Genomic DNA, 12684 nt, shown 5'->3' on the forward strand with positions numbered 1-12684 from the left:
ACCCTTCAACTTAAGAAATTGGGTAAATGGTCCTTCACTTTGCCCTACATCAGTATGTCTACCATAATATTCACCCCCTCTATCAGATCTCACAGTTTTAATATTTCTGTTTAACTTATTTTCGACTTCAGCACAGAACACTTCAAAAGCATTTAAAGCATCAGATTTTTCTTTTAATAAGTAGACATAACAATATTGTGAGTAATCATTAATGAAGGTGATGAAATATTTTTCATCAGTTATACAATGATCAAAATGGCCACAAATGTCAGTGTGTGTCAATTCCATAAGTGAATTGGTCCTTTTGGTAGGAACTTTATTTGTCTTAGATTGCTTACCTTTAATGTAATCTATACAAGTGGTGAAATCAGTGAAGTCTAGATTTGACAATATTTGATGCTTCACTAACCTCTCCATTCTAGGTCTAGAGATATGATCTAAACGTCTATGCCATAGGGATGAGGAATCATTATTGTTGGACTTACGCTTTGATCCAACATTCACATGCAGTGCAAGAATGGATTTAGAAAAATTAGAATCCAAATTAAGTTTATAAAGACTACCACATAAATATCTAGTGCAAACTAGATTGGTGTCTTTAAAAACGTTCACAACCTTATCACCAAAATTAAACTTAAAACCTTCACAATCAAGTGTCGATAATGAAACTAAATTTCTAGAAATAGAAGGAACATAAAGAGTATCCATAAGGTCCAACTGGAATCCGGTGTCCAAAATGAGTCTATAAGTGCCGATGGATTGAACTTCAGACTCTTGCCGATTTCCCATGTAGACGACACTCTCACATTGATTTGGTTTTCGGGTTGTAAAAAAGCCCTGCATAGAATTAGAAATATGATCAATTGCTCCTGAATCAATCCACCAAGTATTATAAGGAACATCAACAAGATTGGTTTGAAAACATACTAGGATAGAATCATTACCCTTCTTTTCGAACCAAGTCTTGTGTTTCTGACAGTCTTTCTGAAGGTGTCCTACTTTCTTACAGAAGAAACACTTCAACTTGTAAGTTTTTTTTTCCTTGTCATTAGACTTTAGATTGGAGGCTTTCTTTGATGCATTGTTCTTTTTTAAATTTTCTCTCTTCCTTTTATTCTGGTTGGATACAAAATTGACCTCCTGGCCTCCCTCGTCATTCAATCTCCTTTTCTCTTGGACGCACATACTTTGAAGTTCATTCAGAGTCCACTTATCTTTATTTGTATTGTAGTGGATCTTAAATGTTCCAAAACGAGGAGGAAGCGAAGTCAGAATGATTTGGACAAGGCAACCTTCATTCATTATCAATTCGAGGGGTTTTAGTTATGCACAGATACTTTCCATTTCAGAAATATGGTCCCCTATCCCATTAGTACCAATATACTTCATTGTTACTAGTTTGGTTATCAAAGTCCCAGTCAAAGATTTATCAATAGTAGCAAAACGGTTCTCTATATTGATTAGGTATTCCTTTGCATTTTCAGAAGTTGGTATGGAGCTTTTGATAGTCTTGTTAATCGTTTTCTTGATATATAAAAGGCAAAGACGGTTGGAACGTTCCCACCAATTATGTAATGTAACCTCATCATTAGTACTCTCATTAGTGAGAGCAGCAGGTTTCTCATTACGTAAGGCATAATCATGATCCATGGCAACAAAGTAATGAATAAATTCTTCATGTCAGTCATTAAAGTTTGATCCATTCAGAAGTGGAACGTTATTCGAAATAGGGATAGATGTTAAACCTATGAATAAGAGTAAATAATACATGCATATCAATCATCATGCTTTGAGTTTCAGTAATAGAATATTAAAATTCTAGAAAAGCAATATATTACATCATTACAATCTATCCTGTGGGATCGAGATGGTAACATGCTAATGGTTCACTTTACATTAGATGGAAGACATCATTAGGGTAAAATATTTAAGTCGTCAGAATGGTCAAATAAGATGTATACCTGTAGATATTCCCATCCCATTTAACTGTTAAATTATCATATATAAATCAACGTAGTCAATCAAGAATGTATACTTGCGGATATTCTCATTCTATCTTGACCGTTAGATAACTATCATCATAAGATCCTAAAGTTTGAAATTGAAATTGAATGTGTGATACGATTATATTTAAGGCTAACATATATAATTGTTGTGATTAAGAACAATGTGTACCTATGGATACTCCCATTCAACTTAATCACATAATTATTAATGCCCCAAACGCATTTAAAATTGAAAATTATACACTTCCAATTTAAATTTAACATAAATTGTCATCCAAGCATCATAGGTATTCTAAAATAATGCATAAAGACATAGACAATATCTATTACTATCTATTTCTACCAAAAAGTATTCTAAAAATATAGAAATTCAGTTGGTAATATAGAGCATAAGTAGAAATAAATGCACAATTCATGAAATATATATAAACTTAAGTAGAGAGTACAAAGAAACCATATCTATTATGATTATAATCAGAAATAGAGCATAAAGAGAAGATGAGCTTACATAATGGGTTTATTTCATTAAATCCCATAATATGGGCTTTCAGAATAGGTTTAATTTATTAAACCCCACATATGGGTATATTTTTTTTTTTTTTAAAGTAAGGTGCCACAAACCCAAAACCCTAAATTACATTATACAAAATAAACCCTTGAATAAAGTATAACAAATGGGTTTATTTCATTAAATCCCATAATATGGGCTTTCATAATGGGTTTAGTTTATTAAACCCCACATATGGATTTTTTTTTTTTTTTTTTTAAAGTAAGGTGCCACAAACCCAAAACCCTAAATTATATTATACAAAATAAACCCTTGGGTAAAGTATAACAAATAAACCTTAATTTACAATTAGAGTTTAAATCTTTTCAATACTTGTGAGTCCCATGTAAATAACATAAAGAATATTTTGCAATTGTCCGTATAATATTGGTCATGAATCATATGGATTAATATAAAAAATTAATACAATTCATCACATTCAAGTCAATCCAATCAATTGGACCATACAAACATAATATGGGTCCAGTACTATCATGAACAGTAATCGGCACTGTTCATGAATAGTGTCATTTACTGTGCTGTAAATAGTATCGGCACTGTTCATAAACAGTGTCAGGAATAGTACCAGCACTATTCATGAACAGTGCTGTGAACAGTTAGCTGAACCTCACCCACCTTTTTTTTTTTTTAATCATAAAATGGGAACTAAACAGTACTAAATATTATTCATGAACAGTACTCTCCATGTGATTTAAGAACGCATCGGCGTAATCATACAACTCGGATACCATTTGAAGGATGTTGTTCCTTTTAATAACAACAGATAGAATCTTGCCATACAATCATTGAATCACAAAATTAAACTATAAGGGTCGACGCATACCGTTCACCATCGACTGTGAAGAATTTGCCGCCGTTATATTCTTCCTGTATCTTTATCCCTACAATCCTAATCATGAACACAATGGATCTTCTAGGTTTCTCCCACTAACTCCCTTAATGCTCTCTTGGTGATAGAACCAATAATGAGATCGACGTTAGAGTAGGATGAGGACCTAGAGTCCTATTATGTAAAATTTTGCACTCTCCCATCAAGGTGTGCAAATAGGGTAGGACTCTTTTCCCTAATTTGATGAGGAGTGAGTTTCCTATTTGAAATCCAATTCTATGAGATTAATATCAGTCAATAACTTAATTGGCATATGGGACAACAATAGAGAATATTCTAAAGAATATTCTTACAGATTCCGCTGAAATTTTTATCTTTAAACAACAAGTGATATTTGAAAATCCTATGTCTTGGTGTTCTGTTTGCCGTAGGTATGGTCACACTGCATATGGTTGGCTGTAAGGGCACTGCCATGGATGGCCCTCCGGTGGTCCAGGAGGAAGAGGACCGACCTGCTAGGTTGCGCCATTCCCGGGAGTGGAGGCCGGTGGTGCATCAGCATCCTGTTATGCAAAGTATGGTGCGTCAGAATTCTATTTTGGAAAATATTGGTGGAGTTGTTTTCCCTAGCGTGAGTTTCTTCTCCACGATTTATTGGGTATTCCCATATATTGTTGGACGATGTAACCAATGAGAGGAGAGATATCAATTCTATAGCTGGTACCGTGCCTCTTTAGAGCTCTCCTCAAGCTCTACTCAATCACAGTCGATCTGGTGAGGACTTTCAAACAACTCAGGCCAATGTGGACGTGGAGAACAGCATGGAGGTGGGCCCATCTTGTTGTCAAAGTGGCAACATTGCAATTGTGTTGGGTGAGGGAGAACAAGTTACATCCCACGATGTCATGCTTTGATAATGGAAGGACGGTGGTAGTTCACTATGACTTGGAAGATCAAGCAACCATGCAATCGCTTGTGGGTTTTACTCAAGTGCAGCAAAGATCCTCATCTCCTACGACTACAAAAGAAAAAAAAAAAAGGGTCAATATAGGCGGATTTAGGGGCGGTTTTTTTCTTCTGCCACTAAAAATATGTTTTTATAGACAGTTCTATTTATTAGAGACGATTTTATTATCCATCACTAAAAGGTATTATTTAGGGGTGATTTTATTTATTGGTCTCTAAATGTTTTATAACAGGAGCGGTTTTATTTATTAGCCTCTAAAGGTGATACAGTAGGGGCGGTATTTCATGTACGCCCCAATAGATATAATTTTTCTAATTAAAATATAAGAAATCATATGTCGTATAGGAACAGATTTATTTTCGACCATTAAAAATTATCCAATAAGGACAATATTTTGTATCCACCCCATTAGTGATCGATTTTCAAATAGAAATTATATCAAATAAGGGGCAGGCAGATTGTTTATCTGCCACTATAGAAAAGGATACAAGGGCGGTTTTTATAGTTCGATGCTAAAGTGTAGGCCATATGGGCGGTTTATTTGATCCGCCACAATAATTAAATTTTTATAATTAGAATATGAGTATCAAGTATCCAATAGGGGCGGTTTATCTTCCGCCTCTCAAGTTAATACTAGTGTTTTGCAGGCAAAAATGTTCAGTGGCGCTTTTATCTAGGACCCCAATAAGTAATTTTTGTTTTTAACCAAAATATATCATATAATACGTGATTGGAATGGAATTCGAAAGTTTTCCCGCACTCAAATTCCCAATCCCGTGCTCTCTGTCTTTGCCTTCTACCGTGAAACCCTAACCCATCTTCGATCACTTCTCTTTTTCCCTAACCTCATCTTTACCTTTCCTCTTATGTGCTCCAACCTAGCGACTCCAAACAGAACCAGTGTTGCATCGTTGAGCTCCGGACACTCCGTTTCAGGTCAGTTGCTTCATCTTTATAAAAATCGTAGATGCATGTTTGGCTTTATTTTATTTTATTTTATTTTTTCTTTCGAAAATCCTTTTCTTTGTATCTACTAATCTCTGTTTCAATTTGAGGTGAAACAGAGAATCGATAGCAAGCAACCACTAGAATCGACTGGTTTTGCGCCTGTGATTCCTCCGTCCTATCCTCACTAGGACTGCTGATTTGAGGATGATCCACATTGCCGATTCAAATTCTATTTTCAAAAACCGACATTGCACTCTTTTCTCTAAGGTAAATTTACTTTTCTTGTAAGAAGAGTAAACTAGTCAATCATAGTCTTCCTCATAATCGTGAAGCCTGCAGAAAAATAAGAAAGTGAAATAGTGCGGAATTGAAATATCTTTAGGGATATCACGCCCTGCTAATGTGCCTTTCCGTATGGAGCGATTTTGGTCGAAACATCAGGATTTTGAGCAGGTGGGTCGTTCTTCCCGGGAGGTTCCATGTATTGAGACTCCGATGTTTAGGGTGGTGGCAAAACTAAAAAGGCTCAAGGTGTGTTTGAAGGTTTGGGCTAAAGATGCTTTTCCTAATGCTGACGAGGAGGTGTCTAAAACTAAATTGGAGTTGGAAGGGGTTCGTTCCAAGATCGAGTTCAATAGTACGGATGGGGGTCTATTGGATTCGGAATTTGCAGCGAAAAAGGCTTATGAAAAGGCTATCTTGCTTCAAGAGAAGGTTTGGTCTGAAAAGTCTCGCTTGAAATGGCTTCGTCATGGGGGTTGCGATTACAATTTTTTTCACAGGTCAACGAAGCTTTGTCGGGCAAGGAATCAGATCAAAGAGATCCAGGATGGTAATGGAGGGGTTATTTCTACTCCCGTGGGCATTGGCAAGTTTTTGTCTGATCATTTGAGAATTTTCATAAAAGAGGCACCGCAGTTGCTATGGATATTCTGAGTTGTATCCCTAAAGTTGTGAATGCTGAGGGCAATGGTGCTCTTTTGGCTTCTCCGTCTGTAGAGGAGATCAAGGCGGCGGTTTTTGACTTTGATCCCAACAGTGCTCCAGGGCCTAACGGTTTTCCTGAGACTTTCTATCGGTCTTGCTGGAACATTGTAGGCCCAGAGGTATGTTCTGCTGTTAACAATTTTTTTGCTGAAAGGGTCATCCCAAAAGGAGTAAACTCTAATTTTTTGGCTCTAATTTCTAAAATTGTTGGCGCCTGTAAGGTTAGTCAGTTTCGCCCCATCTGTCTTGGGAATTTTTTCCCCAAAATAATTCCCAAAATTATTGCTATGTGATTATCTAAACTTCTCCCGAGATTGATCTCAGAGGAACATGGTGTTTTTCAGAGGGGAAAGATTTCTTCCAATATTTGTTTGGCTTCTGAATTGAAAAATTTGATGCATCCTAAATCTTTTGGGGGCGGTCTTACTTTGAAGTTAAATTTTAAGGTGTATGGCACATTGGATTGGATTTTCTGTTTGATGTTATGCGCAAGTTTGGTTTTCTCAGACTTTTATTGATCGTCTGCACCAAATTCTAATCTCTACTAGATTGTCTGTTTTGATCAATGGCAATCTTGTGGGTTTCTTTGGGGTGGAAAGGGGGTTGCGACAAGGTGATCCTCTTTCCCCCATCCTCTTTATTATCGTTGAGGAAGTCTTATGCCGTGGACTCAGGCTGCTTATATTTGAGAAGAAGATCAGGACGTTGACAGATCCAAGGAATACACTGACTCCATCTCATCTGTTATATGTGGATGATATTTTCATATTCACTTCTGCAGAGATTAGAGGAGTCAAACACCTCAAAAGGTTTCTGGATCATTATCAATTATATTTGGGTCAGATTATTAGTATAGAGAAGAGCAAGGTGTTCTTTGGAAAAATTCCAGCTCAAAGGAAAAGAAGAATCAAAGAGGTGATTGCCATTCCTGAGTGTAAATTTCCCACTTGTTATTTGGGTGTGGAAATTTTCAAAGGCAGAGTTAAAAGAGATTGTATTATGCCTTTGGTTGATAAATTCAAGGTGAGATTGGCAGGATGGAAAGGTAGGATGCTCTCTTTGGCTGGTAGAATTGAGCTCATTAAATTTGTGATGTGCAGTGTTCCAATCCATAACTTTGCAATTTATCGCTGGCCAACCTCTACCATTTTACATATGGAGAGATGAATGAAGAACTTTATCTGGAGTGGTGATTTGGAATCTTTCAAAGCTATTACAATGAAATGGTCAAGTGTTTGTAAGCCGAAGGTGGAGGGTGGTTTGGGCATAAGACGATTGAAAGATATAAATAATGCTATGCTAGTGAAACTGGCTTGGTACATTAAAAGTGATCCCTCCAATACAACCTCTTTCTTAAGAGGTCGTTTTCTAACTCAGGATGGAGTCCCAAAATATTCCTATGTGTGCTCGTCCATTTGGCCTGGAATTAAAAGTGTGTGGAGTTTTCTTTACTCCAAGGAGCAATGGGTGGTAGGGACCGGTACCTCAATTAACTCTTGGTCGGATAGGTGCTTCACTGAGAAGCCGATTTTTGAGATGGTTCCATTTTCGTCTGATATTCCTTTGAGGGCCAAAGTATCGGACATCAGTCAGAATGGGAGATGGGATATTCGGATGGTTCATGACCCATTGTTGCTAAATATCTGTAATCGAGCCAAGGATTACCCTCTTCTTGCAGTGGCTTATCAGGATCGTAGAGTATGGACTCTTATTCAATCAGGCTCTTTCTCTATGAGATCGGCTTGGGGAAGTGATAAGGGTATTTTTCCCCTACCATGACACGGGCAAGGAGTGTCCTGGCCAATGCTAGTGGTACCTTATCTGGCCGTGCTGCCACCTCGGCCCTCCATCTGGCCGTGCAGCTACCTCGTCCCTACATCAGTCCGAGCTGCCACCTTAGCCCTCATTGGGTCGTGCTGCTACCTCGGCCCTCCATCAGACCGTGCTTTTTCCTCGGCCCCCTATCAGGTCGTGCTTCCACCTCGGCCCCTCATCTGGCCGTGCTGCCACCTCGGCCTGGCATCAACAACAAATTTCCCAGAAACGTGCTCTCATCCACTCTTATATTCAAGGAACGTGATTCTTGTTCACAAGGACAGGACTATCCACTACACGTCACCAGAGACATCTATCCCTCACACGGTTGGCATCTCCAAGATAAGAGGGGGATATTCCCCTGGAATACCTTAGGACCTAGAATATTCCCAGAATCACAGAGCCACTCCCCACAAGGACTCTACGCCTAAATAGGACTCTACACAAACGTCTCCCATTCTCCCTCCATCAACAACCTATAAATATCACGGTAAGCCTCTATCATGGGGATCGATCACTTCTTTTACTGAAAAAACTCTCTTGAACATTTGCTGTAGAAAGATTTGACTTGGGCATCAGAGAGTCCCCTGTCGGGTCAGCCCGGCTCTCCCCTGTCCTCTCTTCTATGCAGGTCGGTTGGAGCACCAGGAACCGCAGGGAAGATCATCCAGTCAATTTTTGCCGCATCAGGAAGGGTTAAGGTCTAAATCCCCTCATGTTCCCTGGTGTAGTGTTGTTTGGGATAAGCACTACACCCCTCATGTTTCCACTTTTATTTGGTATTTGATGCATAGGCGTCTTCCCACTGATGAGTAGGTGATGGCTAGGTCGGTGATGATGGTCTCTCATTGCACTCTTTGTCATGCAGGCTCTGAATCTTTGCATCACATTTTTTTGAGCTGTCAATTCTCAACTTTAATTTGGTCAGAATTTTTGGATATTTTTAGGTTACGTTGGCAAGGTTTCCCTTCTATTCAAGAGCTCTTTTCATGGTGGAAGAGGAAGCCTCTAGTATCTCCTTTGAAGCAAATCTGGAAGGTTGCTTTTTTGAGTACTCTTTATTAGGTTTGGCTGGAAAGGAATCGAAGACTCTATGAGAGCATTTGCAAGACTCCCTCCTTAGTGGTTAAAGATGTTCTCATGGATTTACAAGGTTTATCCAATATCTATCCGGTAGCAATCAAATCAATGAGGGATCTTATGCTATCTGTTTCACTTCATCTGACAAGAACAATATCTCATGCTAAGGACATCATGGAGATCTTCTGGAATCGGCCTCCATTAGGATGTATCGAGATTAATGTTGATGGATGTTCATTAGGGAATCCAGGTATGTCAGGTGTTGGGGATACTTTCCGAAATCATGAATGGAAACCTTTGATTTGTTTCTCCACTTTCCAAGGTTTATCTTCTGATTTATATGCTGAATTTGCGGCTTTCTTGAAGCTATAAAATTAGCTAAAGACCTAAATTTACTTTGGATTGAAGTGAAATGTGATTCTAGAGTTGTAGTCTGATGTATTGACAAGAAATCCATTTTGTGGTATTTCACTCAAAAATGGATTAATCTCTTAGGCTACTTGAACATCATTCAGTGGAAAATTCGTCATTGTTTTAGAGAAGTGAATGTTGTTGCAGATAAACTAGCGAGACATGCGGCGGCTAATAAATCCTCATCGGTATGGCAAGGGAAAGCACGGTGCTCACACGATGATATAGAATGGGATGCAGTTGGGAAACCGAGATTTCGATTTTTATAATCTAGACTTTTTGAAGTTTTTTGATTTTCTCTATCTTGGCTCTCTTTTCTGCTGATGGCAATGCCGAAAGTGGATTAGAGAGCTTAGTTTTGTTCATTCTTTTGTATGGCTTTGGCCTATTTCTCTTTCATTCTTTAATATATTCTTGCTGATCTTAAGGGGGGAAAAAAAAAACAAGACAAAAAAATAAAAAAGGTTAGATGAAGATGACCATGGAGATAAGCTCAAGAACACAAATAGAATCAAGGAAAAGGGGAACTTTGGAAGGATTGAGAGAGATGGTTCTAAGTATCGGTATCTAAATGCCTAATATAGAAAATCCATAATGATCTATGATCTTGATACGTGGCTGACACCATAACGGTTGAATGGTATGGGCCAGGTTGAAAAAAAGTCCTAAAATCCATTTTTTAAGGAAAATCAGTGGTAAATCATACCATATCGATTGAAATCTCTCTTTCTATCTTTTCCTACCCTTTTTTGTCCAGCAAACAAACAGGGCCTCAATGGATTTGGTTTCTCATTCCCAACCGTATTGGTTGAATCAATTTCATTCCATATCGTAATCTTTCGTTCTTTAGGCTATGTTTGATTGTAAGGGGAATTAAAAGGAAATGAAGGAAATTGAAATTTTCATACTTAAAAAAGAAATATATGTAATCATTACTCATGTGATTTTAACATTGACTTCAAATAATTCCATATTTGGTTATAAAATTTCACTTTGTTTTGCATCTAAAACCCTTTGCTATAATGTGTAAAATAAAAATTACTTATAAAATATGTCATTACTAAATATGGTTAAAAAAATTAAATAGTTTATAAAATCATATGGGATAATGATTATAAATAATTTTTAAAGTATGAAAATTTTACTTCCTTTCCTTTTAAATTCCCATTGCAATCAAACGAAGTCTAATAGTTTGGTTTTTGTCCCTTTTTCTCAACCCAACAAAACCGAGATTGAAACGCTTATAAAATTATCTAATCGTATCTGTAAACATTAAACCGTCGTCCTTTTTTACTTCTAAATATACCCCTCTTTACTCATATAATGACAGAAAATGGGATAACCTCATATAATGACAGAAAATGGGATAAGGGTTAAAGCGTGTACGATCGATACGACCAGGTGATCGCCATTCTCAAACCGAAACCAGGGCCTGCCCGACAATGAGGCCGGTTAACTATCCGCGTCCTCCGTGCTGCTACAGATCACCATTCGTTAGTTAGAGAACTGATTTGTATTGGAAAATTGGGAGACAAATTTGATACAGGCCAAAAGACGCTGCCCTGGATCGAATCTGCGAATCTTCGAATCTCATTGACTGCCAAAACTTGTCACGATCACCAACAGTGTACAGAACAGAGACCCTTGCGGAAATGTCGCCTCGTATCTTTGCTTTCTGATGTGTCGATCAATCAAAGCACAAATTGAAGACCATTCATGGAAACAGTTCAACCCTTTTCAGATTTTGAAGGGCAAAATGAAGACCAATCATGGAAACAGTTCAACCCTTTTCGGATTTCGATGGGTTACTGAGCTGTGTTAGCTTTTGTTATTAATTGGGTTTCAATTTCAATTCACGTTTGCAGTGCCGAATCTCAACTTGGGTCTCTGTCAGTGATGGCGAAGGAAGCAGGAGAGGTTCCTCTTCTTGGAAATTCTGCTGCAGGGACCTCTTCGTGGGCTCAAACGTTTGGAAACATCATAGTTGCCATCATCGGCACAGGCGCCTTAGGCCTCCCTTATGCTTTCAAGGTTGCAGGTTGCCTCGCAGGAGCTCTAGGAGTAACCATCGCAGGCATCTCCACTTATTACTGTATGCTTCTCGTAGTTCATTGCAGGAGTAGATTAGCTTCTACCTCATCATCATCTGGTGATGAATGCGATGAAATTCAGACATATGGGTATCTGGGTTACAAAGCATTCGGAAGATCAGGTCGGTACTTCACCGAATCCCTCATAGTAGTCTCGCAATTCGGAGGTGCTGTAGCTTATCTTGTCTTCATAGGTCAGAATTTGTCATCTATATTCAGAACCCACAACCTCAGCTTCTCTTCGATTATATTCCTTCTTGTCCCAATCGAAATTACTCTCTCTTGGATTCGTTCCCTCTCTGCTCTCGCCCCTTTTAGTATCTTCGCTGATATATGTAATATACTGGCAATGGCGGTTGTTATGAAGCAAGACCTCCAACTGTTCGACGGATTTTCTGAGAGGAAAATGATTACAAGCTTTGCAGCGTTTCCATTCGCCGGGGGCGTTGCTGTGTTTTGTTTTGAGGGTGTTGGTATGACATTGGCTTTGGAGAGGTCTATGAGAGAAAGGAAGAGATTTCCATGGGTGCTTGGAATGGCTTTCTTAGGGATAACGCTTGTCTATGTGTTGTTTGGGTTATTTGGTTATTTGGCTTATGGAGATCAAACCAGAGACATTATAACCCTCAATCTTCCAAATGATTGGTCTGCTGCGGCTGTCAAGGTTGGGCTATGTTTGGGACTGACTTTCACATTCCCAATCATGTTGCACCCTATCAATGAGATCATAGAGGAAAAGCTGAAACAAAGTGAGTGGTTTCAGAAACTTTGCCATTACAATTCAGGCAGAGGAGGAGCAACAGAGATGTATTTGGTGTATATAAGCAGAGCCCTTGTGGTGTTGGTGGCAGTGATGCTAGCTTCGAAGGTCCCTAGTTTTGGTGTGTTTGTGTCATTGGTGGGGAGCACGTTATGCGCACTGCTCTCCTTCTTCTTGCCGGCATTGTTTCATCTCATCTTCTTTGGGGATTCTCTGCGTTTGT

The 12684-nt window shown here is 38.5% G+C and overlaps 1 protein-coding gene and 1 long non-coding RNA gene across 3 annotated transcripts; both read left to right on the forward strand.

The window, feature by feature from the left end:
• The first annotated feature begins 5039 nt into the window (after nucleotides 1-5039).
• Nucleotides 5040-9679, forward strand: LOC122065940. Of its 2 annotated transcripts, XR_006136162.1 has the most exons (3): nucleotides 5044-5306; nucleotides 5435-8947; nucleotides 9068-9679. It is a non-coding gene; the product is annotated as an uncharacterized LOC122065940 (long non-coding RNA). The 2 variants fall into 2 exon arrangements; XR_006136161.1 differs by having other exon boundaries at nucleotides 5040-5306; nucleotides 5435-9679.
• Nucleotides 9680-10971: 1292 nt separating this feature from the next.
• On the forward strand, nucleotides 10972-12678 carry LOC122065939 (amino acid transporter ANT1-like; the record flags this gene model as incomplete). Its single annotated transcript, XM_042629773.1, has 1 exon — nucleotides 10972-12678. A coding segment is annotated over exon 1 (1171 nt), but the record flags the coding sequence as incomplete, so codon positions are not given.
• Nucleotides 12679-12684: the final 6 nt, after the last annotated feature.

Source organism: Macadamia integrifolia, unplaced genomic scaffold, assembly GCF_013358625.1.
Source record: "Macadamia integrifolia cultivar HAES 741 unplaced genomic scaffold, SCU_Mint_v3 scaffold2155, whole genome shotgun sequence".
Lineage (NCBI taxonomy): Eukaryota > Viridiplantae > Streptophyta > Magnoliopsida > Proteales > Proteaceae > Macadamia > Macadamia integrifolia.